Below are 27,987 nucleotides of genomic sequence, written 5' to 3'. Positions count from 1 at the left end.
CGTTATTATTATTAAGAAAATAACTTCCTTTTGTACTAAAGATGTGGTTGCTTGGTTTCCATTCGTATCAATCTTGCATTAATCAACATACAAGTGTTAAACTGACCTTAGCTATTGTTCGGCTCCTCGAGCCACAAGTCTAAGAGAAAGTAATCACTTGCAAAAACACAAGTGTTAAACTGACCTTAGCTCTTGTTCAGCTCCTCGGGCCACAAGTCTAAGAGAAAATAATCACTTGCAAAAATACAAGTGTTAAGTTGACCTTAGCTCTTGTTCGGCTCCTCGGGGCACAAGTCTAAGAGAAAATAATCACTTGCAAACACAAGTGTTAAACTGACCTTAGCTCTTGTTCGGCTCCTCGGGCCACAAGTCTAAGAGAAAGTAATCACTTGCAAAAACACAAGTGTTAAGCTGACCTTAGCTCTTGTTCGGCTCCTCGGGCCACAAGTCTAAGAGAAAATAATCACTTGCAAACACAAGTGTTAAACTGACCTTAGCTCTTGTTCGGCTCCTCGGGCCACAAGTCTAAGAGAAAATAATCACTTGCAAAAATACAAGTGTTAAGTTGACCTTAGCTCTTGTTCGGCTCCTCGGGCCACAAGTCTAAGAGAAAATAATCACTTGCAAACACAAGTGTTAAACTGACCTTAGCTCTTGTTCGGCTCCTCGAGCCACAAGTCTAAGAGAAAATAATCACTTGCAAAAACACAAGTGTTAAACTGATCTTAGCTCTTGTTCGGCTCCTCGGGCCACAAGTTTAAGAGAAAGTAATCACTTGCAAAAACACAAGTGTTAAACTGACCTTAATTCTTGTTCGGCTCCTCGGGCCACAAGTCTACGAGAAGTTAACCACTTGTAAAAATATAAGTGTTAAACTGATTTTGGTTCTTATCTGGTTCCTCGGACCATGACTCAAGAATCATAAATCTAACAAGATAAAGGCTAATGTATCTCAAACAGCTAAGCATTAGTATAAACAAACTTTAAGTGTGTAAAGTTAATCTTGTTTCATGCCTTGTCTCTCAAACGTCATAAAAGGTTAAGTAGTGAAGTTATGGTGCCCAGGTTAAGCCTTTTGTGTTTCTTAAAATCACAAGTATAATCATGAACAACTTTAAAGTGGTATTATGATTTTTAATTCGGGAAAGCTTCTATCTGAATGCGTACAAAGTGACAGTTGAATGGCAACACATGGTAATAAGAGTTGCATAAAAAACAAAAAGAGAAAGGCTAATATTAGTTTCTTAGAAAATATTCGTTACAAAAATTAAACAATCATATAGCCCCTTACACCCGTAAAAAAAAAAGAAGAAGAAAAAGACAATAACAATAAAATGACTAAGCAACAGGCTGCTTGTCTTTTCTTTTCTCTGGTTCTTTATCTTTTTTCTTCTTTTTTGTTGGCTCTTCAGTCAAATCACCCTCAATTACTTCTTCCACGGGCTGGGCTGTGGGAGAGGGGTTTTTTTGTTGTTGGTGCATCAGAGGGGTCAAGAGCAGGGATGGGCGCTGCTAGATCACTTGTTGGCATGGGGGGAGCAGGGGCTAGGCGCAATGCCGGAGGATAGTAGACGTTGTCAGGGGTTCGGAGTTCAGCGTCAGCAACTACCCCGGCAGCGTCCAGAGCACGACCCCATACCTCCGAGCAGAACGCTCTAGCAACTCCTTTAAGTTGGGCAGTTAAGCTTTCAGAGGCCTTCTTCATCCCAGCATCGTACGCCACTTGCTCAGCAACGGCCTGCTCCTGCTCCTTGGTGGTTAGTAATCCTTGCACTTGTTTAAGCTCGACAACAGTGAGGGCGAGCTTGCTTTGAGCCTGTTTTTGGGCCTCAAGAGCAAGATTTGCTTGTGACTCATAACTTTGCAGGGCAGCCTCAGCATTCTTATAAGCTTTTTCTACCTCGGACAGGCGAGTGAGGGTCTCTTTTAAATTTAACTCGGCTTCTTTTTGTGCCTTCACTGCCGCCTCGGCATTGTGCTCAGCTTTTCGTGCAAGGTCCAGTGAATGGTCTACCCACTCTTCAGTCATAAAAGAAGCCTGGACTGCCTATGATACATTCGAATTAATAGAGTTAGTCATAACAAAGAGTCAAACTCATAAATGGAATGTGCAAAGACTTAGAAAACACCTTGGCTAAGTCCTGTTTCAAGGACAGGAAAACTTCCCTCTTGCGGAAGGACCGCAACTCAGCCATGTCTCCGGGAAGGCATAGAGCCTTCTCTAAACACTCGGCCACCAGGCTCGAGCTTCCCTTCTTCAGGTCCCTCAGGTTGGCGTCATCCAAAACAGGGTTACCCGAGCTGAGGGTGAAGTTGGGTCGCCAGGCCGACGCCTTCCTGGTAGACTCACTACTGGGGTCCTTCGACGAACCAGTGGGAGCAGATTTTTTGGAAAGGGCTTTTCCAACCCTGGTATCTTTAGAAGAAAGGTCGAGACTCTCCCCTTCTTCGATTTCTATTAGGTTTTTGTTACTTGGGCCTCTTTTTCGTTTTTTGTCTACAACCTCCGAGGAAGGTGCACGAGTCACAGCCGAGGTAGTTGGACGTGGAGGGACCGTGACCGCCGGTGTAGAATCGCCTGCGTGTGCCTGCAGTAAGACCAACAGGTCGGGCTCTTTTTCTTGAAAACCCATTATGCTGGTTGAGGGGCTGGAACTAGAAGGAGCGTCTGGACGGTAGAACACTTCAAAATCCTTCTCTGTCACCTCAGGTTGAGTTGGCTCGGGAGTGGCAGCTCTTTCCTCGGCGACAGGGTTGGCAGTTTGCTCCGAGGGATAAATAAGTTGGGCGGCAAGTGAGGCAGGAAGCTGTGCGTCTTGGGTTCCTGCAGGCGGAGGGGCAGGCAGTAGGAATCCAGGGGCTGCAACGTCGATCTGAGCTAATTGTAGATCCCTTGCTCGGATTACGTTCTTCAGGCTTTGGAAACGTTTGGTGGATGGTGTGTACCCGAGGATGATGTGGGCTGCTCGGAGTTGTCCGTCCCGATGTACAAATATTTCTGACCGAAGAATCCTGTTTAGGTCAGCACGTTCACAGCAGATAAGTTCGGAGCGGTATGGAAATCATCTGCAATAAGGAATGAAATTGTTAGAATGAATAAGTTAAGCAACATAAAAAGAATTTGGTCATTCCTAAGTACTAGGACAGTCCTCGGAAACCCTACCTGGCATCCCTTCTCGGGTAAGGCAGTGTAAGCCGTCATGCCAATTGCCCGAGATGACAAGGTAATCTTCATCCATCCCTTTACTTGAATCGGGTAAGCAAGAGATCAGCCTAACAGAGGGGAATCTACATTTCATATAATATTTAGTCATATCCCCTTTTTGGCAGTTGTACACCCAATTTACATCTTGCCATGACAAATTGGTCCCCATCCTTCGGTTAAGGACGTCTACGCATCCTAAAATTCTAAGGACATTTGGGGAACACTGTGAGAGGGTAAGCCTATAGTTTATTAAAAAATCCCTGATTACTCTACCCATAGGAATTTCCATGCCCCCCTCGATAAAAGCAATCATGGGAATAAAAACGAATTCAGGTGGGCGAGATACGAGTGGAATCTCTTCTTCCTCACAATACATGATGTCTACGTCATCAGGGATCCTATATCGGTTTTTAAAGGCAGCCTTTGCCTCGTCTGTGTTAACTAGCTTAGTGTACCTACCCATTAATCCCCGTGACAAAAGGAGAAAAGCAAGCAAGTAGAAAGAAGCAAAAGGAAAATGAACACACCTCTGAAGATCGCTTAAAATTGGTCATCGGGAGCTCACTCTTCTTTTAATACTTCAAAATGCCAAAATGAATTTCATCCAGCTTGAGGGTTCGCTTTTATAGGGGTGAGAAAGTAGAAGTAATGAGGTAAAAATAAGGGCGGTAACTTTCCCGCTCATAACTGAGAGCGAAATCTGAGCCGTACATTACCCATCTAGCCGTAGAACGTGTGCGGAAAAAGAAACGCCAGACTCCATAAATGCTCCATCGTGGGATACGAGGCGCCAGACGCGGGTCATGGGGCAGTGAAAAGACGTCTGTACGTGTGAAAACAAAGGGACAGGTAAGAAGCGTGTATGTGAAGTTAAAACTTGGTTATTAATTTATGGTTAATAACTCAAGTGTTAAAGGGGCTGTTGTGAGGTGCCGAGGACCCAGGAACCCGAGGACCCAAGGAAGGGAAGGCCGACACGTAGCAAGCAGGAGGAAATAAAGGAATAAGGAAATTTACCTGATAAAACCCGAAGATGAGGTGGCATGGGTACTGGTGACATAAGGGACATATTGCAAATATCTGAATGTGGCAGGATAACCTAGAAGATTGCATTAAATGTCTGGCACCAACCTTTCTGGCGGCATTAATTAGAAAATACCAACTTTGTCCGTTGCATTAATGTAGATATGACCTGAACAGTGTGTAACGCAGAGTTAAAGCTTTGTTCTGTTACCGACAGACAGGTGTCGGGGGGAAAAGCTTGATAGATGGCAAGGTGTAAGGCTGAGATAATAGGAACGAATGATATAAATAGGAGCTGGAAGATATGGAAGAGGGACTTTTGTTGTTGGACCCTCTCTACCAAATATATTGTATTCGGACCTTTGGTCAAGGAACCAGCAGTGGGATACTTAGCGGGTTTTTGAGATTTTAGGTCCTTACACATATTTAAATGAGAAATTTAGAGAGTGATGTTTGAAGGATAAGATTGAGCATATTTGGGTTCTTTTTTTCTTTTCTTTTTTTCATGAGTCCAAAGCATAGATTTTGCCCATTTAGGCCACTTGCAAAATCTGAGGACCCATAAAAGGAATCATGTGTTGGTCACTTAACTTTCATGCAAAAAAATCCATATATCTAGTCTACTTTACGTGACTAAAGGCACTGCTTAACCTAGTTTTAACCTAAAAAGTAAGTTGCTTCAATTAATGAATTATTCTGGTGAGGTTTGTCAATTTAGTAGGTTCCCTATGTGTCAATTTGGCAAGAGGGTTTAGCTAATCAAGTTTAGTCAACAAATTTCCTAAATCGTGACTAAAGTCACTAAACTAAACCAACCCACCCCATTATCCTAGCCCTACAAAGTTTTGCCATCAAGCCCTACACTAACGATGCATTCTTCCACCTAAACTACCATACTTATTTCCCTCTAAGTTTCTGAGTCACATAAGCGTGGCAGAATATTAAGGGTGTTATGCGTATGTGGCAACACAATAATGCCTTCTCTCTCTCCTCTTAACACCTTTCTTAAATTTCATATCTTGATGCATGTACAAATTAATAAAGACTAGCATGTAACCCATACTTACGCATAGAAACATTATCAATTGTGATGATAAGATGTTCATCTTGGTAGATTCGGTTTCCACATTAAGCATTATGAATGGAGGTAACTTGACACCAACATTTAAAAATTAAATTAGACACATAACACAAATTAAACTAAAACTAGAAGTTAATTTGATTTGATTTGAATTCTAAAATTGTACTTCAACTTAATATAATATATAAGATTATATTTTTGTCCACTTTTAACAAATTAACAAAATTTTAATCCAAACACACTAAAAACTATTAAAAAAATAAGATTCAAAGAAATCTTGGTTTATTTTTAATTTCTTATTTTGTAGTTTTTTTTTTTTTTTTTTAATTTGAGATATTACTATAAGCGACAGTTTATAGAATGCTTCATCAACATATGAGATTATTGTTGCTTTGGTTGTTTCAATTTTGATAGTTAAAAACCCAATTTCAATTATTGGAATGGCAAGCTATAGGCTCACGGTTGTTGGAGTTGTAATGTACAGTGAAGCCAAGAACAAATTCAAATGAAACTTGTGTGTGTTATCATCAAGCTAGCACATTCAATCATCCTTTTACTTGGCACTGGGAAGACTATCAAGATTTCAATACCATGGTTCAATCTCTTGCTAAGCTAATGCCTTTAATTTGCTTGCATAACTTTTACTATTTAGAAGCTAAAAGATAGTTTCCATTATCACACACCATCAAAATTTAATAGGAAGCAAGTTCTATACAAAACCATTATCTCCACTCATTAGGTTGCGTTATCAGCTTTTGTTTCAGGGTATTGCTAGGCCTAATGGATTAGGTCATTTCTTTTTAACTTGAAGACTCATCGGTGCCGTGGGTTTCAGTTAGCTTAACTGATAAAATCTGTGATGACTGAATAAGAGATCTGGGGTTCATTCTTAGCCTAAACGAAAAACTAATCAGTGTCTTGATCTAATAATACTGAACACAACTATCAGAATTTGACATCATAGGTTAAAACTCTATAAAAATAGAAACTCATCGGTTTCATACCTTGATTAATTACTGGAATATTTTTCAATATTTTTTTAACAAATTCATTGTTAGAATCTAATTTATAGTGTTGTATGGGAGTTGTACAATGTTTATTAATCTACTGAACGTGTTTAATAATTATTTGTGCCTTTCACAGAAATTAAGACGTAGCATATTTGATAATTTTTTTTTTCATGTTGATAATTTTTAAAATTAAAATTTTGACAAAAAGAATACAATTTACATCCAAAATACAAAAAAAAAAGAAAAAAGCAATATGAATCAAACATCTCTAACAACAAAATTTAATGTAAACAGCCAAAAATTGTTCTATCTTTCTCTGTCCAACATGAACCTCATGTGGCTGTGATAATAATGATAGAAATAAATTACAGCAAATTATTCCACAGGGTTTTATTCATTTGAACTTTTCATCTATTTAAATGATATCCACCTGAAAAACCATGGTTACATCAGATAAATACAAAATAGCCCTTGTTAAGACACATTTTAATGATTCTCAAAGCACCAAAATACAGCAATGCCGCAAGAAAATGTCTTTAAAAGAATCGTAATTTGTGCATGGATTCTGTCATTTCTGCTTTATTTTGAAACCAAATGTTATTACCACATCTAATTCATATTTTTGCAAAATACACATATGGCATAGCATCAACCCAATACATATTGGATCCCCATCCAAAAGAGTTACGTACATAGATATGTGCACATTTTATCTTTTTTTGGCGATTCATGTAGCACAGGAAGTCCAAGACGAAGGCAATGCCATCGGGTTAACGACAAGAACTGATCATTGAGATTGGAATCTTCTTGGAGGTGCCAATGTAGCGGTAATGTTTGAGAGTGTGAAGCAAGGAAGAGTGGGATTGAACATAGTGTTTGAACCCGGCCTTGCTCTGAGAAATCCAAAAGGAGGAGAGGGCGGTGTGTGGATCTAGTTGGTAGAGGTTGAGAGAGAAGAAGGAGGAGACATGGGAGGACGGTATGGAATTAGGAGGAGGAGGCGATGATGTTTTACTTTTAAAGTCTTTCTCTTTGGACTCCTTAGTTCTGGTAGTGGTATCAGAAGAGCTCCAGACTCTATTGAGTTCACCAATAAAAGTGTGCAAGTGAGATGTTCTTTGCTTAGGCCAATGAGCATCATCATTGTGATTTTCTTGGTTTCCGTGTTAAATGTTAATGCATCATTTATTTTGGCACAAAAATTAGAAAAGTTAGATAAGACATATGGCACAAAATTAGACTTCAATTTATAATTTAACTATATTTTTTGAGTTTTGATTAGGATAAGTGGCACAAAATTGAGAATTTAATTGAAATCTAATTAAATTTTCTCTCAGTTTTACCTCTCTCTCTCTCTCTATATATATATATATATAGACACACACACATATTCACATATACATATTAGAGGTATTAGTCATATTTTCTTTCCGCTTGTTGTCTACACATTTGGGCATTTGTTTGTGACACATCATTAGCTTTTACTTGATGAGTATTGTAGATTTTGGGAATTCCTAAATATATATATATATATAATTTAAATACTATTGATTGTTATTTTTATATTTTGTTAAATCTTTACAAATTTTTGTAAGAATATTATTATGTATAAAATGTAAATTGTTCATATTTTATTATTATTATTATTATTGTGAAGTTTTTTTTTTTACGATTCATTTATTCTAGACTTTTTAGTTTTTATATTTAATAACTCACTTAGATAAATATTTATGATGTGGTCCTACATTTGATACTAAAATTAAGAAATAAAACTCTTTAAGAATAAATAATTTAGAACACATGGCGTAAAATTGGTACTTTAATTTGAAATTTTAATTTAAGTTTCTCTCCACTTTTTCTATTATATATATATATATATATATATATAATATAATATACACACATACATATTAGAGGTATTATTCATATTTTCTTTCCCTTTGTTGTCTACACTTTTGGGCATTTGTTTGTGACACATCATTAGCTTTTACTTGATGAGTATTGAAATTTTGGGCTTTACCATCCCTCACACTTTACACCTATTGAATCTCGGGATGTTTGGGCCAATTTTCGTTTTGTTTGCACTATCAATTGATCGACCCCAGCAATTAAAAAGAAAAAAAAAATAGAAGCTTTTTGTTTAGTCGATTTGAGATCCACAGTTCGACCAGAACAAACTGCATGAAATTCTAGCATTGTCAAGCCCAAGATAAAAAGCATCCAAACAAGGCAGCCCACTCCAAGCCCACTAGCGCCAAGATTCATTCACAGAAAGGTACATGAATTTGACTTTTAACGATAACAATGTGTATGGCCCATTCTCTTCATCCATAGCCACTCACCATTTCTTCAAAGATAGTCCTATAATGTTTTTCTTAATTAGTGCCTTAAAGACCTCTCTCGCTCAGAAAAAAAGATTTGATAGTTTAGTGCTAAACAATGATCTCAAGTCCAACATTTCAACCTCTATGTAACACGGTCACCTTTTTAGTCCCTCCAACTTTTCTGGGTTCCTCTGCATTCTTACAAAACCCCATAAAAAACCCATATAGAAAAAGGAGGGAATCCAAGTGTTATAGAGAGAGATTGGGTGGTAAGAGAAGGGGAGAGATTGTGTGTTGGGCATTGCTCCCAGTTGACCCATGGGCACCCAACATTGATTCACAGAGTATAGCTTCACAGCTCTTTGCTTTTTCTTTGTTTCCCTACCTTGGTTTCTTGTACTTCATCACTAAATCCAAGTCTGCTCCAAAGCTCACCCTCTTTGGATTCTACTTCTTGCTCGCCTTTGTAGGGGCTACCAGTGAGTTTTCTCAGAACCTATTTCTTCTTTCCTTTAATTTTATGTTAATGTTTTGTTGTGCTTCTTATATGATTCTGAGTTAAATTTTTTTTTTTTTTTAATGGCCCTAATGGGATAGTTTATGCTGCCATTTGTATGATTATAGATGAATTTAGCTTTGTTGGGTCACATAGGATATACACTCTTTTGCTCCCCGTCTTAATCTAAGCTTTCTTGAGTTCTCAAAGCGGGTTGATGTCATTTTAAGAGGAGATATAGACTAAATTGCAATTTGCATCTTTCAAGTTTGGGGCAATTTTGAATTTGCCTCCTAAAGTTTCAAAATTTGGATCCATACCACTAACATAACATATCATTTGAATTTAAGTCCTTCCATCAATGCGCCGTGTTGAGGTGCCCATTAAATGTCAAGTAAATTGCAATTTACACCATCAATTTTGGATCCATAAAATTACGTCATTTTGAGTTGAGATGGCACTTAAGAGACACCTTACCATGGCGCATGGATGGAATGACTTAAATCTAAATGATATGTAATGTTAGGGTTAGATCCAAATTTTGAAACTTAATGGGGCAAAATCAAATTTATCCCAAACGCTGAGGGTGTAAATTGCTATTGAGTCAAAGAGAACTAATAATTGCTCTGGAGTATGGGGAAACAAATAAAAATCTACCAAAATTTATCTGAGGAAATGTTTGGGCTATGTTAATATTGAGGAAATATTGGCCCTCAGGATGTCGATAAAGAAAAATGAATTGCACTTTAGTTAAGGCATGTATTTTAGTCAGTGTTTTCGTTTTTGTTTTGTTCTTATCTCTCTGCTTGGACAGTAGGGATGGAAGAGATGGGGCGGGCTGAATCATGGGTTCCCCATCCCTCCCATGTGGGACAGGAGTAGGACCAGTCTGTGTGGACTCATTTTGTCATCCTTAATGACATGTCATCAGCTCTAGATCAAAGTAAGGTACTGTTAGGAACCCTATAGGTATATAGATAATAATTGTTGTAATATTGCATTTAGTTAGTTAGTTGGTTAGTTAGTTACAATTCTAAGCATGTTAATCACATTTAACACATGTTGGAATTATTAATACACATGGGGAATAATGGGACCATTAGGATATGGCCATTTGGGCCAATAGAATAGTTTTATGGTTTTATAAATACCTACTTGTAATCACATTTCCATCATGGAAGAATAAACCAATTTCTTAGTGCATTAGTGCATCTTTCTCTCTTAATCTCTTTCTTTCTCTATGGAGGGTGACTACCTTGAATTAAGTCAATTCCCCTACAATTCCTATTCGTTCCCATTAGGAACCATTGGGTTCCTAATAGATAGTTGAGAAAGAAGGGGATGGGTGGCAGTGAGACTGTGAGAGCATTCAAAGAGAAAGACAAGTGTCAAGGATGCTACTAGGATATGTATAAAAATAAAAAAATAAAAAAAAAGATTATAGATATATATACACATGCTTGGGGTGAAGTAGGGTAGGCAAAATCCGTCCCATCCAGTCCCCTCATAAAGGCCAGGAAAACCCATGCAGGGCTGGTCAGGTTAGGGCGGGGCAGGTACATTGTGCCATCCCTAGACAGCACCAACAATGCTTACATGACTTCAAGATGGGTGTAATATTTTCTGCAATCCAGAGAACCTTATGTAATTTCAGGCAAATTGAATCAGGCATACAGGATTAAATTGTCTTGAGGACTGGAGAAACTTGTTTCAGATGAAGTACTTGAGTGCCAAGATTGGTCTTCTTCATTCAAATCTGCTAACTCCTTTTCATTTATAAATGAAGGTGCCTTTTGTGTCTCAAATTTTAATATAGCCATGGCCTGATCAATTACACAGTCTGCACTCTAGGGCCGTAAAAAGTGAGATTAACAGGGTCATGTCCATTGTCTACATCTCTACATGTTTATAATTTTAGAAATTCAAATTGCTATTGTCTCAGCAATATCATTGCTTTCATTTACCCTCTCTTCACACCTTGTGATACATTATCTCCAGAACAGATTGTTATTGTACATTTACAAGGCATTGAATGTTTAGCATAGTAAAAAACTTCTTCAAATCAATGCCATATATGTCTCAACCATTTTGGCTAAGATAATAGTTATGCCTTTTCCCTGCCACTATTACTTGTTTACTACTGTATAACAGCCTTGTTGTCAACTCTAACTAATTTTCTTCATATTGGTCTTTGCTGTCGTTGTGCCTCTTGAGCAGTTCCTGCTGGAATTTATGGTAATTTTTCTAACATTGAGCAAAATATATTATGATTCAATCGTCATGTTTACATATAGATGCCTAACTGTGTAACTCTGCTTATGTGGTCGAAACAGCAAAGGTGTATTATGGTACCTCCTTGTCTAACGTGGATTGGTTACATGGTGGAGCTGAGTCACTTCTTACTTTGACCAACTTATTTATTGTGATGGGATTGAGAGAGGCTCTGAGGAGAGCTCAAGTTACAAAACAAAACAAATCTAATTCTGCTGCGGGGTTGAAAGAAGAGAGGCGTTCCATATAGGAAGAGAAGATTTAATTGTCCATTTGGTTTTGTTGTCTTTCTCATTATCTTCTCAAAGCACCACATAAGCTGCTCTGTTCTGGCTGATTTGCCTCCTTTTTTTTTCTTCTTCTTTCTTCTCAATGCACATAATATTTGAGATACTTCCTGCAGCAATGCTTTTACTTTTGCTCTCTCTTGAGAGTTCTCACCTCAACTAGATGTACAGTGAAAGAATGTGTTCCTTTTTGCTGTTAAGCACATCATGTATTTGTTCACTTTCAGAATCTCTCTAGAGTAAACATGATGTTGCGAAATAAAATTGTCTACTGTCCATCTTTCTTGTTGGTGTATTCACATTTTGTGTTTTTCTGTCTTTTTAATTCCTTTATGATTCCAAATAGTTTCTATTCCTTCCTTAGGGCAATCCTTGTAATATTTCATTGTTTTTTTTTATAGCAGGTTACTTAAAAAGTGCTCATGCAATTTGGATTGATATTTATGGTATCAGAGGCCATTCTTCTTTTATGCAAGTTACTTTTGTCTAACCATTGCCTTTCGAAATTAAACTAGAGAACGTTTTGTATATATATGATTTTCTTCTTTGGCTTCTAGGATAACCGTTGTCTTCTATGTAAACCCTGAACCCCCTTGGTGATTGCTTATCTATGCTTTGATGACTTTGGATAGAATTAATTGGTATATTGAATCAATTAGAACCATGGTATGAAAGAAATCTAAATTGCTAATACTATCGTACATGTCATAGCAAAAATGAGAGGATCTTATATATTCTACAACACTCTCTTCCTCTTTATAATACAAGCTACATTTAACAGGTTTAACCAGCTAATCTGTAAATTGCATCCCAAATGCTGTTCTTATTCTTATTTTAGACCCAATGTGGAATTAAGAGAAAAACCCTGGGGTGTCAAATGGGAAATTAGGATCAATTTCCACTGGATCAAGTGAGAAGTCTATGTCTAGAATTGGAGAATTGGTGGTTGAAGTGTGTGCTGAGATTATCTCAGATTCTGAATTGGAGAATTGCATGTGAACCCCTCCAAAGTTGCTGACTTGAAATGGGGAAGCTGTGAAGTAGTTTGATTCAGGGCTAGCCTGAGACAAAAATGGCTGAGGAAAACCACCCAAGAGAGTGCTATTGTCAAGTTCTGAAAGTGAAAAGTGACTGTTTTCACTCTTCATACATCCAAATGAAGTTGAAGGAAAAGAGAATGGATGTGCCATCTCTCTATTGTCCAAGTTCTCGGTAGCAACCCTCAAATTGTTTCGAATTGTTGAGAGTATATCTAGTGATTGCTGTTGTTGATTATCATTGTTGTTGTTGTTGTGTTTCTGTTCTTGTTTTTCAGGTGATGATGGTGCTGGAACCAAATTGGTAGCGTGGGAACAGGTGTGCCTTCCTCGGTATGTGATTTCAAATAAATTGGGGTCTTCATCTGATCTTTGAACTTGTTTTGTTGCCCAGCAGTTTTGAGTGATACGAAAGGTGCATCTGTAATAGCTTCTGCAATAATAATAACAATAATAATAATAATAATTAGATTTCTCCCTGGTAAAAGACGGATGTCAAATTTGCTTCTGATCAAACTTTTGCATTCGCATTATGAGATACTAAAGCATGGAAAGTGATTTTATTGGGGAGTGGAAATGACAAACAAATGGACTCAAATCCAGGTACATTTTCCACCAAAAGAAGAGAAAAGAAATGAAAAACTTTATGTAAAAACTGCATGTCATACTTAGCAAATGATTAGTTTGTGCAAGCACAAACGTGTAATGGGTGTCTACTTTGCAAATGATTAGTTTGTTTGTGTTTGTGTGTGTGTGTACATGTGCTTGTCCAGCTAACAAAAAAAGGTGAAAAGCAAGGATGTCCCACTGATTTTCAAGAAGATAAGGAAAAGAGACATCACCTAGGATATTTGGCTCCTAGGATGTCCTTCTGACCATATTTTCTCCAACTATAGCCATCATCATGAGGTCCTTCCAACCCTGTCTCAGAGTTCACCCTCACTTGGTCTGTCCATCTAGGCAATATCTTTCTGCAACCCAATTTCAAAAACATGTTACAATCAGCATTAGTTATCATATCAATAAGTACAATTTCTTGGCAGTAATCAAGAATTATATCATGAGGCTCTAAAATTCACCTTTTCTTTGAGGCATCATTAAGTTCCTGTTGATCCTTAAGACCCTTCTCAAATTCATCGCTCCCAGGACTTCCGTTGACAGAAATTGGAGACCCGGGCACACCACCTGTTACTCCCATAGTATGGGACTGTCCCACTGGCCCACTCCATCTCAGAATCAAAAGAGCCTTCTCGTATGAATTTAGTATCCTCTGTAACAACATATCCGTGGTCTCAGGTGATGAAGATGTACCACTAAATTGTACCCTTAATTGTTTTGCTAGTTCCATTCCTTGAATTAGTTCACTAATCACTGTCTTCTGCTCCCAGCTCCAACCATTCTCCATCTTTTACAATGCTGTCAATAGCGACTACAAGGACAAGCAATAGTCTTATACAGTGTGGAAGTGATCTGCTAGCACATTTGATTTCTGAGTAAGCTTGTTGGTAAGTGTTTTGCTAGTTGATACCAGAAACAACGACTAGCATGCTTCTAGACTGGATATGTGTTGTCAATAAGCAAAAGCTTTCCACTAAAAGTAGAAGCCAGAGGAATATGGAAGACCCAAATGGTGAAAGATAAGAAGATGCAAGCATGGAAGTAGTAAGAGTGGGAATTGTCTTTTTTGAGGACTTGGTGGTGAAAGTAGATGAGTAGCTGAGTGGCAGAAAGTGTAGCTTTGTTTGATGCTGTATGCTGAGAAAGCAGAGAGAGGGAAGCTCTAAGTTCTTGCATTTGAAGGAGTCAGTGAAGGGCTTGCATTTATAGGAAGCCTTTTTGGGTTGAGAAAAAATATTTTAGTGTTATTGAAGGTCAAAAAGTTGAAGTTTGACTGAAATGGGCAAAAATTTCTACAAAGACCAGTCTTTGGTCATCAAGCAATAGAAGGTGAGGAAGTGAAGAGGTCCAAATGCTGACCAATTCAACTTCAATAACTTCAAAAAGTGTCTCTCTCAAATTTTCTCTCTCTTTCTCTCATTTGTCCATGTTGGCATTTTTACATGATTAAGATTAAGAAAAGTATGAAGTCAAGGGTTGGATTAGAGAGAGTGGACCAAAGAATTTTCAAAACTTATACCGTGTTTTTGCTTGATATTTTAGCTATTCCTTGTAGGAAGCAGAGTGGGATTTCTGACGTGTAATAGTTATATCTTTAACCCCACGCTCACGTCGAATAATCTTTTAGATTCTTGTACTAGCCAAAATGGTTCTCTCTATTGATACTTCTCTTCTGCTAGGAAATAATTGTACACTATCCACCATATTTGGTAGTGGGGAAGAGGAAGGGAAGGGAAAGAAGATTAGAGAGGGGGGATCAAATAGATTTGATTTATTTTTAATAATTCCATAATTACATCGGATAGGAAGGATTAAAATCATGGATGTTTTGGAAGCACCAAGTTTTTTTGATATAACCAAAAAAGGGGATCGAATCTTGGGATTTTATTTCAATTCGGAGCATATAGGTGGTTAAATAAATGATGTCATAAAATTTTAATTAATAATAAATTTTAAAAAAAATAAAATAAGAAAAAAAAAAAAACATAAACAATTACTGAGATTTGAATTAATACTAGGCATTGCATAGACTTTCAAAAATATCCAAGTTGTTACTAAGAACAAGCTGTGCTTAACACTATTTGAAAGTTACCATACTACTCCAAGTCTTCTTTTACTTCCTTCTCCATCTTTTTTTGTTATAATGTGATCAATCTATTATATACTATATATACACTCTCTCAAGCATATAATTGTCATAATATAGTTGTTGTAGGGTTACATTGTGGCAATTAACTTGAAAATAAATTAGTTTTTGAAAAAAGAGCACAAACAATGTTAAGTGCTTTTTGTACTTAGAGGGAAAATTTAATATTTTTGAAAATTTTGGGCAGTTTATGATATAAGCCCAAAACTCAAGAATAATTTTTGCATTTTACCCAAAAAAATTATATAATAACTCATAATATTTACAAAAAAAAAAAAAATTAAACAATTTTCAAGTGAGAATAAAATGGTTTAATTGGACTCCCTTCCAAAACTTAATAAACTAATAAAACTTACAAATGAGTTATAATTGTAAGATAAATACAAAATTAAGGCCCTATCTCCCAAAACAAATAAAGTGAATAGACATTTTCGACATCATCTTTTCTTTTTCTTTATTTCTTAAGTATTTTTCCCTCTTTTATTGTTAGTACAAGTTATCACTTATCATTTATCACATTAACTATTCCCGTCATATTAGCGTAGTCCCTTACTTGACATTTAATTTTTTATCTTTTTATTTTTTGTAATTTAACTTAATATGCTTAATATAATAAATATGCATTTCACATCAACTTATTTAGTTTTTTTGCTATAAGAATGCTAAAATATACTTGTGTAATGTCCTATATAAAGTTTTCTTCAAAGGACTTGCAAATAGGTTGAAAAAAATACTGCCAAATATCATAACGGAACATCAATCCGCCTTCACAAAAAATCGTTTTATTTCTGATAATATCCTCATTGCTTTTGAGGCTCTTCATTGTATGTAGTCACATAAATCAGGCGATATTGGGTATATAGCTGTAAAATTGTATATGAGTAAGGCTTATAACCAAGTGAAATGGTGTTTTTTGGAAGATCTAATGAGACGGATGGGGTCCAATTGGTGGATTGGATTGATTATCATTTGTGTGAAAACTATATAATATTATATACTTGTTAATGGTGAGTCAAAGGGGTCGATCCATCCAACAAGAGGGATTCGACAAGGGACCATTTGTCTCATTTCCTTTTTCTCCTATGTACGGAAGGATTGCATGGCCTTATCTCTAATGCTGAAAATATGGGTGACATCACTGGCTTTTTTTTTATTTTATTTTTAATAATTATGTAGTAGAGGTTTAAAACTAACTCATCTATTGTTTGCAGATGATAGTCTTTTATTATGAATGGGCTACCACCGATGAGTGTGATGAATCTCTTGGACATCTATGAGCGTGCTTCTAGCCAAAAGGTGAATAAGAACAACACAACTTTGTTCTTCAGTAAATCCACACCAAAGAATGTTCGTCTTGCCATCAAAGAAAGCTTGGGATTACAAGAAATAACACAATATGAAAAATGCCTTGGTTACGATCTCTAATTGGAAGGGGGAAAAAGAGAGTTTCAATTATATCAAAGAAAGAATTTGGAAAAAACTACAAAGATAGGAGGGAAATTATTATCTCAAGCTGGCCGTGAAGTTTTGATAAAATCTTTTATCCAAACCATCCCAACTTTCACTATGGATTGTTTCAAATTACTCATTGGCTTGTGTAATGATATTAAGACTTTAATTAGGAAATTTTGGTGAGGACAACATGGAGATAGAAGGAAAATTCATTAGCTTTGATGGGATGAATTGACAAAATCCAAGTTGGTAGAGGAATGGGTTTCTGAGATGTAGCAATGTTTAATGATTCATTATTAGCAAAACAAGCTTGGAGATTGTTGCGCGCACAATAAGGATTCTCTTTTTTATAAAAAAAATTCAAAGCACGCTTTTTCCCCAATTATTCTATTATGGAGGCAAAAGACTCAAGATCAAGGATCGTATGCATGGCAGAGTATTCTCAAAAGTAGGGATGCTATTTTAAGAGGGACTCGTTGGTGGATTGAGAATGGAAAAAATGTAAAAATATGGCAGCATCAATGGCTTCCTAGGAAGCACCCTCCTTTAGTTTGTTCTCCCATGTTTGCATCTTTAGAAGAGGCTACGGTTGATTTGCTAATTGATGACTTAACAAGGCAGTAGGACAGTGGCATTATTCATGGGATTTTTTGCACTGGAGGAGGCTGAATTAATCCACAAAATTCCGTTATCCAGGGTCGACTCAGAGGATACTATGTATTGGCCTATGACACAGGATGGAAGCTATTCATGTAAGTTTGGATATAGGTTCTCAAAACAGGAGGTAGAAATTGAGGTCAGAGATGTGGAGAATTTGCAAGAAATTGGTTTGTGGAAAAATATATTGTCTTTGCAAGTATCTAATAAAGTAAAGAATTTTTTATGGAGGGCATGTTGAAACTCGCTGCCAATGAAGAACAATTTAATGCGCCGCACGATCATTGAATTGCCCACCTGTGATCGCTGCCAGCAATGCTCAGAGTCGGTGCTTCATGGTCTCTGGTCATGCTGAGAACTGGAGGTGGTCTGGTCTAATGTAGAGCTCTGGGGTATTTGGCAAACAACGCAATTTGAAGACTTCACAAAACTGGCTGCATGGATTCTCATTGAACACAGCAACCTAGAATTGTTTGTTATTACCGTTTGGTCTGTCTGGAGTCAGCGTAACCAAGTGCGGTTACAACAGACCAATTTTGCTCTCCATCTCATACCACAGGTTTCCAATTTTGTTCTGGTAGTGCAACCACCACCACAGCCCCCTCTGATTACTCCTCGAGTTCCCTGGCAGCCCCCACCACCGGGTTTTGTCAAATTAAACTTTGACGGATCTGTTTTTGCCAAGGACAATAAAGTAGGAGCTAGTACTATCATTCAGAATAGCAACGAACATGTTCTGGCGTCTCAATCCCAACTAATAAATCAAGCTTACAGTCCCCTGGCTACCGAGGCAATAACTGCTCTATCTGGTCTTCAACTAGCAATGGAACTCAGCTTCACTCACGCTGTCTTAGAAGCGGACTACCTCTCACTTATGTCTGTTCTACAATATGACTCTGATCTTTTGTCACCTGATGGATTGCTGATTGACGATGTTCGGCGTTGTATAGTTATTTTCATAAATTACTTTTAAGTGTTATACAAAGGGAGATGGTAATAATGTTGCTCATTACATTATGAGATATGCTCTAAATATTTTTGACTCTGTTGTGTGGAAGGAAGATGTTCTACCACTAGCTGTTGTTGTTCAAGCTGATGCAACCAATTTATTTTAATATAAGCTAAGCAGGTTGGATAAAAAAAAATACATTGAATTGCCCAGTATGGGAGAAAAGAGATTTAAAAAAAAAAAAAAAAAGTTTTGAAATTGTATGTATAAATAGATTATTTTTCTTTCTCTTTCTTTACTTGTTAACTTTTGCAACATTTGCTAAAACATTTGGAAGGAAAAAGATTCTTCTATTATTTCTCTTTCCTGATTTTTTACCAAAAAGTTAGCTCAAACGTCATTTAAAAGGGAAGATAATTTCTAATTGAGCTGATGTGGTTTTTTTATTTGTTGGTATACTTATTTTCCTCCTTGTTGTCAATTAGCATGTTTTACTTCTACTGTGATCTTCATATGATCATTATGGTCTGTTTGAAATTCGTTTATTTTGCTAAAATTAAAAAAAAATTGCTAAAAATACTATAAATAAAGGTAAAAGCTAGCTGAAATAATAAGTCAAACTCATGAATAATACTAAAAAGTATAATAAGACCTATAAATAACAGCAAAAATAAACTAAATAGTACAATAATTTAGAAAAAAATACACTATTCAAACGCAACCGTAGATTTCCACTTTCACTTTTTAATTAAAGGTTCAAGCAACAATTAATCGAAATTGGAAAAGATTCTCCAAGACCCAGTCCACAATCTTGCCTTTTTGGGTGTGGCTTGTGTCCAGTGAAAATTTTTACTAGATACGTTGGATTGGAGACACGTGTCCAAAAGTGAACACGTGTCCAAATCCTGCCGTGTCCAGTGAAAATTTTCACTGGACACAAGCTCTGTCATGCCTTTTTAACTGTTTAGATGACAACGTGGACCGGGTCTTGGAGGAACTTTTCCAAACTAATTAGATCATTAAATGTGGATTGTTTCCCATTGGCTTTAAAGTCTAAACCTCTCTTGTCCTCTTTCTTCTTCGTTTTTCTTTTTATCATTTATTTTTTGGGTTATAGGTAGGGGAGGTTAATTCCAATTAAATAATTTTTAGATGAATGTTTTAGTTAATTTAACATACAGTGAGATATGTGAATTCTAGTTAACTTAATTTGTTAAATTATTTATTGTCAAATAAAATATTTATAATCAAATTTTATTACCAAAAAAAAAAATCATTTATACCTTGACTCAATGATTGAAAAAACCAATCATTATATATTGAACTTTATAAGTTCAAATTCTATATAATCTTAAAAAATATATATATATATATAAAATATTATATGCTTTCAAACTAATGTTGAAGTGACAAATAAGCATAGTTCTTAAACTTGGATTGATCGATCAAACTGGTGAATTGATGACCCAGCCTAGACTAGTTCGAGTATTTATTTAGCTAGAAATAGTGAATAATAACAAACACTAATAGCCAATAATGATGAAGTAGATGGTTGTCTCTAGTGACTTTGATGGTGTCAACGATCTGTTGCTAGTAACAAGTGGCACTAGCAAAGGGTGGTATTGATGTCAATTGCCAACCTGCTACTAATAGCAAGGGGCACCGGCAAATGATGGATGGTGGTGATGGTTCTAGCGGTGGGGATGTGTTGACTATTAGTTTTTTTTTAAGTTTAATTAAATAGATAGGCACTGTAATAAGCTCATTTGTGAAATATACTTTAGAGCAAGAAGAAGGAGACAAAAGATTCGAATTAGAACCTGTTAAAAGGGTTGTTGTAGACTTGTAGTGGAAGGATCGAGGCGATGTACAAGTTCAAATTTCAATCAACATCATAGCATGTGACAAAAAAGCTCAATTGTTTTTCGTACAATGATTCCCAAAACCGTGTTTTTGTGGAAAATAAATGGGCTTGGAAGTTTGAAAATGACACCCAACCATGGTTTCCGATGTTTAACCCATTTGTGAACCCTTTTGAGTATTATTTGACTGCCCATCTCATTTTTACTGTTCCCCCAAGAACCTTGGCATGATTTGAAAAAGAGTTATAAAACCTTATTTTGTCAGAATCAGCCGATATTTTGATTTCTTTAATGGAAGAAAATGTAAGTTTATCAAATTTAGGTGCTGGTCAAATATTCGGATCTACAGCGATTCAATTCAAACTTGATTTTTTTTCCTTTTTTTAATTAATGTGTCAAGTTCAAATTATACTTAATGTTGTATTAGCAAAAAGTTTCATCATTTAATAATAATATATTAGATTAATATTTTAATATCCCAATGTTGTACTATTGAACAACATGTTCTCTTTATATTTAACTAACTTGTAACCTCATGCATGTGCATAGATACAATTAAAGATATACCGTAAGAAAAATATTATTATTCCTATATATATGATTTGAATATTACTTGTAATGACACATTTTGCACCTAAGCCCAAAATAGGAATGGAATAAGCCTAAAAAGCCCAATACAATGAATTTGTAGAGAGTAGATTCGAAATCTAGGTTCTAATGAGTGTAGATATCAATGACAATGGGCCAAGGTGATAGTATGATGAAGATGGAATAGTTTGTATAGTGTAAACTGTCCTCGGACTCAAGCCGAGGAGGTCAATTCTTATAATTTCTTCTTCTTAAGGTCAGGATTACAGATATTCTTATGAAGTCTAGAATATTTTTCCTTTCTTTTTTTCTCCGATCCCCTTATCTTGGGGTTTTCCTCTTCCTTTTATACTTCCCTTTCTCCTTTCTCTACCCTCCACGTATGGATTAGGTTGCCGGGCAGGATACTTGCCCCATCAGCACCTTCCTAAAACTTTTGAAGATATCTATAAGGTTGAACCTTGCTACTTAGGCATTACTTCCTCATTAATGCGGCCAGAGAGTTAGCTGCAGAGCATTCAATGCAGTGGCAGCAACTTTTTCTTTAGATATTTCATGGTTTTCTTTTGTCCTATACCCCTGTGATGCACATCCTTATCAACAAAGTCTCATAGAACGTTACCTCTGGATGGCTAATAACACATTCCGACCTCTGCTTAGCTGATCCGAGGAGATATTCCTCCTCGAACCAACTTATCGGATGATCACGATTAGACTTTGCTTCTCTATAAGCTAACACGGACCCTTAGTAAGATGTTTACTCATCCTCGGACTGCTTAATGTCCTCGGATTGGGCCTCCGGCCCAATATGCATATAAATATGTACTCCTGGACCCATCACTCCCACAATAGCCCATCGAGATTCTTCTTTCTGGCTCCTCGGTAAGAAAGAAGGATTTCGATGCCACCATAATTGCTTTGTGCCCATTGCACATATCCTCTAACCACACGAATGCCTTTTTAACTGCCCGAGGCATGCTCTTGACGCTTCGGCTTACGAGACGCTCCCTCATTAAATTTCTACGGCTTTATGTCCCCACATTCTACGGTGCGATACGGATCTAACGATTGAGGATTTTTCTGGAACCCAAGCAGGAATTTTCCCGCTTGTAATCCTCCTTTGATATAAATATCATCTAAATCAAATCATTCTTCTCACTTCAACACTCATACAACGAACCTGCAAAATTTCTCAGTCTACATGTGCCTTTACAATTACCAAGAACTAGTCCGAAAAGATTTTTCTTCCTAGCGCAAGTCTTCATAAATCTCTTCGTTCATTTTCTTTTCATCTACTTTTCTCTCTTTTGTGTCTCTTTCTCCTCGGCTCTGTTTTCCCCTTCTTTATCTTTCAATACCTTCAGCCCTCTCTTGAAAATGGGTAGATTTGCCCCTCTAGTAGATTTTGAGGAGAAAATAGAGGAGTTTAAAGCTTTGTATAAGATCCCACTAGGAGTGTCCATTAGATACTGTAAGTTAGGGGAATGGCATGAGAAAAGACGGGACGGGGAAGTAGTGATCCCAATTATTGCCTTTATAAAAGGGGGGATGAGAATCCCCATGGGCACAATCACTAGGAATTACCTTAGGGTTCACCGATTAGCTCAAATCCAGTGTGCCCCAAACATGTTTAGAATATTAGGTTGTGTAGATACACTTAACGAAAGGATGAGTTTGGAACTTACCCATCATGATATTAATTGGATCTACAACCTCCATCACCTAACGGGGCAGGGATATTACCTAAAGTCTAGGTATCCTGAGGTCAAGCTTATCCAATACCTTCCCGATTACAATAATGGCCTAAACAAGGATTTTTTTATCATGTTTGGGGAGTGGCACGATGGCCTCCCTTGTCTGACGAGAGAAGGGACACCAAGTGGGGCTCTAGGTTTAGGTCAATCACCCCATAATCACCCCCTTACTCTTTCTTTCTTCATTATGTCTGTATATATAACATTCATTTGATTAACAATGCTTTTTGTTGATAATTTTGCAGACAAGCATGTCGCCATTCTGAACTCCGGTTTTGTCAACGAAACAAGTTTGGACAAGATCTTGAAGGCTGAGGAGTTCGTCCATAACGATAGTCAGCTCAGAGCGGCGCACCTGATTCTTCGATATACCCCTATATCCAAAAGCTTTCAGACTCTGAAGTGTGTCATAAGGGCCAGCGACCCCTGCCTGCACCGGATAAGCGTCGCCACTATGGGTTTCCTTCTTCCTGAGGGCATCCTTATCCCAGAAGGCACCCTCACCACACAACCTATATTAGAAGGCATTCCTACAATACCTTTTCCACCCCAATATACAACTGGTGAAGCGACCTCCTTCCAACCCATCATCAAGGAAGAGGAAGAAATTGTTGAAGTCTCGGACTCCGAGGACGAATTTGACGTCTTCAACCAACCTTCTTCCCCGGGAAGTCCAGCCGGTGACCTCGGCATTACATCTTCAGAACAAACAGCTTCTTGCAAGAAGAACCCACCACCTCGAACATAATGCCAATTGAACGCAAGACTCGACAAAGCCTCCGAGACTTGATGAAGTCTTAGGTGAGGGGTCAAGAGCTAGGGAAGACTGCCCAAGCCAAACTTCCTTCCCCTTAGGGTCAGGAGACAAGGAAGACCCTCCAGCCCAAACTTCCCTCCTTTCCACTTGCCCAACCTCAACGTATCGACCAGGCTGATCACAAAAGAAAAAGAGATTAGGCCAAGGGCAAGGAGGTGGTGGAGGGGGGAAAAGGCCACATTCCCAAGGAAGTTAAGCCCCAAAAGGGAGCCAAGCAAGCTCAAACGGCACAGATGACCTTGGAGAAGAGGGCTGAGGTTCAAGCCCTAGCATCCGCCCGGTCTGGGCCCCAGTTTGGGCCCTAGTCATGATCCTAAACGATCATGCTGTCACTGCTGATGCTTCCATCAAAAGTTTTGACCTAGGAACAGCTACTTGCTTGGCCAACGCGCTAGAGCAAGCTATTTTGTTACCCGAGGACATGAACGAACTAAGGTGGATGAGGAAGCATGAGGTGTTAATGACATTAAAGAAGGAGCTAGCCCTAGTAAGATTACCATCCAACTCTTCTTCAATTTTCATTCACTTATTTCTTTTATTATTATTATTATTATTATTTATTTTATTTTATATTTTTTTACACTTAACTTTTCTAACCTGAGTATGCTTCTTTGTACCTTTTTATTTCTGGGAAAAGGCCGTCCAAGCTACTCATAGGATTGAGGAGATAATCATCAGCACTCATAGAACAATGAAGGACGAAAAGGCCAGGCGAGTTGCTGCCCAGAAGACATTCGAGGTGGCAGAGAAAAAGCTGCAGGAGGTCACTGCCAGTTTAAACTCGGCCATAAGTGATAAAAAGAGTGCTAAGGCAACTCTTAAGGTGGCTGAGAGGCAGGCTGAGACTCAACGTCTGCAGCTTCGCTAGGCCGACAAGGATTACAAGGCAACAAAGAAACAAATAGAGACCCTCAACAAGAGTCTGAGGGAGTCTGAGAAGGCCAAAGAGGAAGCCAAAAAGCCAGAGAAGAAGCAGTAAAGGCTAAGGAGTTGATGCCTCTTCTACCCTCTGGAAGGCAGAAAGTGTCTACTATCCTCCAGCCGTTCGAGCATCTAGTCCATCTGTCCCCAAGGTTGATGCTACCTCACAGGGAGCAGATGCTAGAAAGGACAGTCCTGTCAAAACCCTTCCTTCCTTTAGTCATCCGTCCAAGGAGACTAAGCAATCTGAGGCTACTGGGAAACCAACAGAAACAACCCAAGAAGTAGCTCATGATGCTGCCCAAGTCCCCATTGCCCCCAAGGAGCTTGTCAAGGAGAAGGAATCTACCCAGCCGATGGAAATTGTTCTGGCGACCCTCCAATGGTTAGGGGCCTGCTTCTACTAACACAACTCCCAACCAGCCTCCAAAGACTTCCAAGGAAAAACTTGTGATAAAAATGAAGCCCTGACTTGTCCTCGCCTATTTTTTCTATCTTAGACTTAGTAGTTTTTGTTTTTTTGCTTTTTTGTTGTAATGTAATTTGACCCTTTGTAAGTAAGTTGCTTCTTCCTGAGGCTTAAATCAATGAAAGTTGCAAGTCTTTCTTTCATGATTATGATGTTTGTACATTTTCCTTGTATAATTTCTGTTTTACTTAGCACTTAATTAGAAGGACAATGAGATATGCCCCACTTTGTTATCTATATAAGTGATAATACCTTTCTAATTAATTAACAGAATCAAAAATTAGTAAGTCAACAATATTAGCAAAACACCCTTGTAACTTCAAAATCCATATCTCACAATAGAGCAATCATTCACATCATTCCCCATAAACCTAATAATCTTAAGGAAGTAATTAGACATAGACCAGATAGCAAATATGTTTGATATACTTACAAATGCTTTAAGTGATGCTTACGAACTTCCACTTGTTCAAATCACTGTTTTAGGGGTCTTCAAGGTATGTGATCAGAGGGGTCAGACATGACCAAGGCTCTGTTTGATACTTTGAAAGATGACTTGAAGTATTAATTTACCCAAAGTAGATGGTCTGAGGAACCAGACATAACTAAGGTTCTGTTTAACACTTAGAAAAATAACTAAAAATATCAATTTATCCAAGGTATGTGGTCCGAGGAGCCAGGCATAACCAAGGTTTTGATTGATACTTAGAAAAATGACTTGAAATATCAATTTATCCAAAGTATGTAGTACGAGGAGCTAGGCATGACCAAGGTTCTGTTTGATACTTAGAAAAATGACTTGAAGTGTTAATTTACTCAAAGTAGATGGTCCGAGGAACCAGGCATAACTAAGGTTCTATTTAACACTTATAAAAGTAACTTGAAGTGTTAATTTACCCAAAGTAGATGGTCTGAGGAATCAAACATAACTAAGGTTCTGTTTAACACTTAGAAAAGTAACTTGAAGTGTTAATTTACTCAAAGTAGATGGTCCAAGGAACCGACATAATTAAGGTTCTGTTTAACACTTAGAAAAGTAACTTGAAGTGTTAATTTACCTAAAGTAGAAGGTCCGAGGAACCAGACATAACTAAGGTTCTGTTTAATACTTAGAAAAATAACTAAAAATATCAATTTATCCAAGGTATGTGATCTGAAGAGCTAGGCATGACCAAGGTTCTGTTTGATACTTAACCATAATGAGAAGTGCAATATATAAAGTAATAAATGATATATAACATAAAGAACCTTCATTAATAATAATACATTCGCAAGTTATTTACATTCCAAGGATATGGTACAACATTGTCATCTAGATCTTTAAGATAATAAGCCCCTATCCTGGCCACTGAGGTTATGCAATATGGCCCTTCCCAGTTAGGCCCTAGTTTTCCCCACGTTGGGTTTTTTGCAGTACCTAAAACTTTCCTTAAAACCAAATCCCTTGGTGCCAGTGGTCTTAACTTCACGTTTGAATCATAGCCTTGTTTGAGCTTATGTTGATAATATGCTAATTGAACCATGGCATTCTCTCTTCGTTCTTCGACCAAATCTAAGCTACTTCCCAATAACTCATCATTATTGCCCAGAGTGAAAGAGCTCGTCCTCAGTGTTGGAAAACTAGTTTCAAGAGGAATTACAGCCTCGGCCCCATAGGTCATTGAAAAAGGTGTCTCCCCTGTTGATCTTCGGGGGGTAGTTCAATACGTCCAAAGGACATGTGGCAATTCTTCCACCCATTTTTCCTTCGCATCAACGAACCTCTTCTTGAGCCTATTCACTATTACTTTATTGATAGCCTTGACCTGTCCATCCCCCTGTGGATAAGCCGAGGTGAAATATCTATTTGTAATGCCTAGATCACAACATATCTTCTAAAGGCTTTACTATCAAACTGAAAGTCGTTACTTGAAATAAGGGTGTGAGCTTGTGTTAATAATATGCTAATTGAACCATGGCGTTCTTTCTTCGTTCTTCGACCAAATCTAAGCTACTTCCCAATAACTCATCATTATTGTCTAGAGTGAAAGAGTAGTCCTCAGTGTTGGGAAACCAGTTTCAAGAGGAATTACAGCCTCGGCCCCATAGATCATTGAAAAGGGTGTCTCCCCTGTTGATCTTCGGGGGGTAGTTCGATACGTCCAAAGGACATGTGGCAATTCTTCCACCCATTTTCCTTTAGCATCATCCAACCTCATCTTGAGCCCATTCACTATTACTTTATTAACAACCTCTGCCTGTCCATTACCCTATGGATAAGCTAGGGTGGAATATCTATTTGTAATGCCTAGATCACAACAATATCTTCTGAAAGCCTTACTATCAAACTGAAAGCCGTTATTTGAAATAAGGGTGTGAGGAATTCCAAACCTAGTGACAATGTTTTTCCAAATAAATTTTTTTGCATCCAAATCCCTGATATTTGACAGTGATTCAGCTTCAACCCATTAAGTGAAATAATCTGTACCGACGAGCAGTCATCTCCTATTCCCTGCTGCCTTAGGGAAGGGTCCTACAATATCCAAACCCCATTGACCAAAAGGCCAAGGGCTGGATAAAGGATTGAGGATGCCCCCTGGTTGACGAATGTTGGGAGCAAACCTCTGACACTGGTTACACTTCTTTGCATATTCTTGTGCTTCTCTCTGCATGTTTAGCCACTAGTACCCTTGGGTAAGAGCCCTATGAGACAAGGATCTATCTCCCGTGTGACTTCCACAAATCCCTTTATGTAATTCTTCTAGAAGTAGTTTTGTTACTTTAGGGTGTATACACAACAAGTATGGTCCAAAAAAAGAGCGTTTGTATAGCTTTTGATCCTCGGATAGCCAGAATCGAGGTGCCTTTCTATGTACTTTATCCGCTTCGGACTTCTCTTTAGACAAGATGTCTTCCTTAAGGAATAGCACTATAGGGTCCATCCAACTAAGTCCTACCCTAATTTGATGAATTCGGGTCATATCACATTTAACCTCAGTAGGCTTGTACAAGTCTTCAACAAGGATAACCCGAGGTAGGCC

The 27,987-nt window shown here is 37.6% G+C and overlaps 2 protein-coding genes across 2 annotated transcripts; one reads left to right on the top strand and one right to left on the bottom strand.

The window, feature by feature from the left end:
* Positions 1-8,630: 8,630 nt before the first annotated feature.
* LOC142622094 (uncharacterized) lies at positions 8,631-11,975 on the top strand. The gene is made up of 3 exons (XM_075795524.1): positions 8,631-9,122; positions 11,357-11,374; positions 11,473-11,975. Exons 1-3 carry the CDS (start codon positions 8,759-8,761, stop codon positions 11,658-11,660), a joined length of 570 nt encoding a protein of 189 aa, XP_075651639.1. The 5' UTR covers positions 8,631-8,758; the 3' UTR covers positions 11,661-11,975.
* Positions 11,976-12,336: 361 nt separating this feature from the next.
* Positions 12,337-14,518, bottom strand: LOC142622093 (putative WRKY transcription factor 53). The gene is made up of 3 exons (XM_075795523.1): positions 13,814-14,518; positions 13,577-13,705; positions 12,337-13,167 (listed from the first exon to the last, which is right to left on the bottom strand). The coding sequence occupies exons 1-3, from the start codon at positions 14,137-14,139 to the stop codon at positions 12,549-12,551; spliced, it is 1,074 nt and encodes a 357-aa protein (XP_075651638.1). The 5' UTR covers positions 14,140-14,518; the 3' UTR covers positions 12,337-12,548.
* Positions 14,519-27,987: the final 13,469 nt, after the last annotated feature.

The sequence above is a fragment of the Castanea sativa genome, chromosome 1 (assembly GCF_040712315.1).
Source record: "Castanea sativa cultivar Marrone di Chiusa Pesio chromosome 1, ASM4071231v1".
NCBI classification, from domain to species: Eukaryota; Viridiplantae; Streptophyta; class Magnoliopsida; order Fagales; family Fagaceae; genus Castanea; species Castanea sativa.
This window is presented reverse-complemented; position numbering and strand designations above follow the sequence as displayed.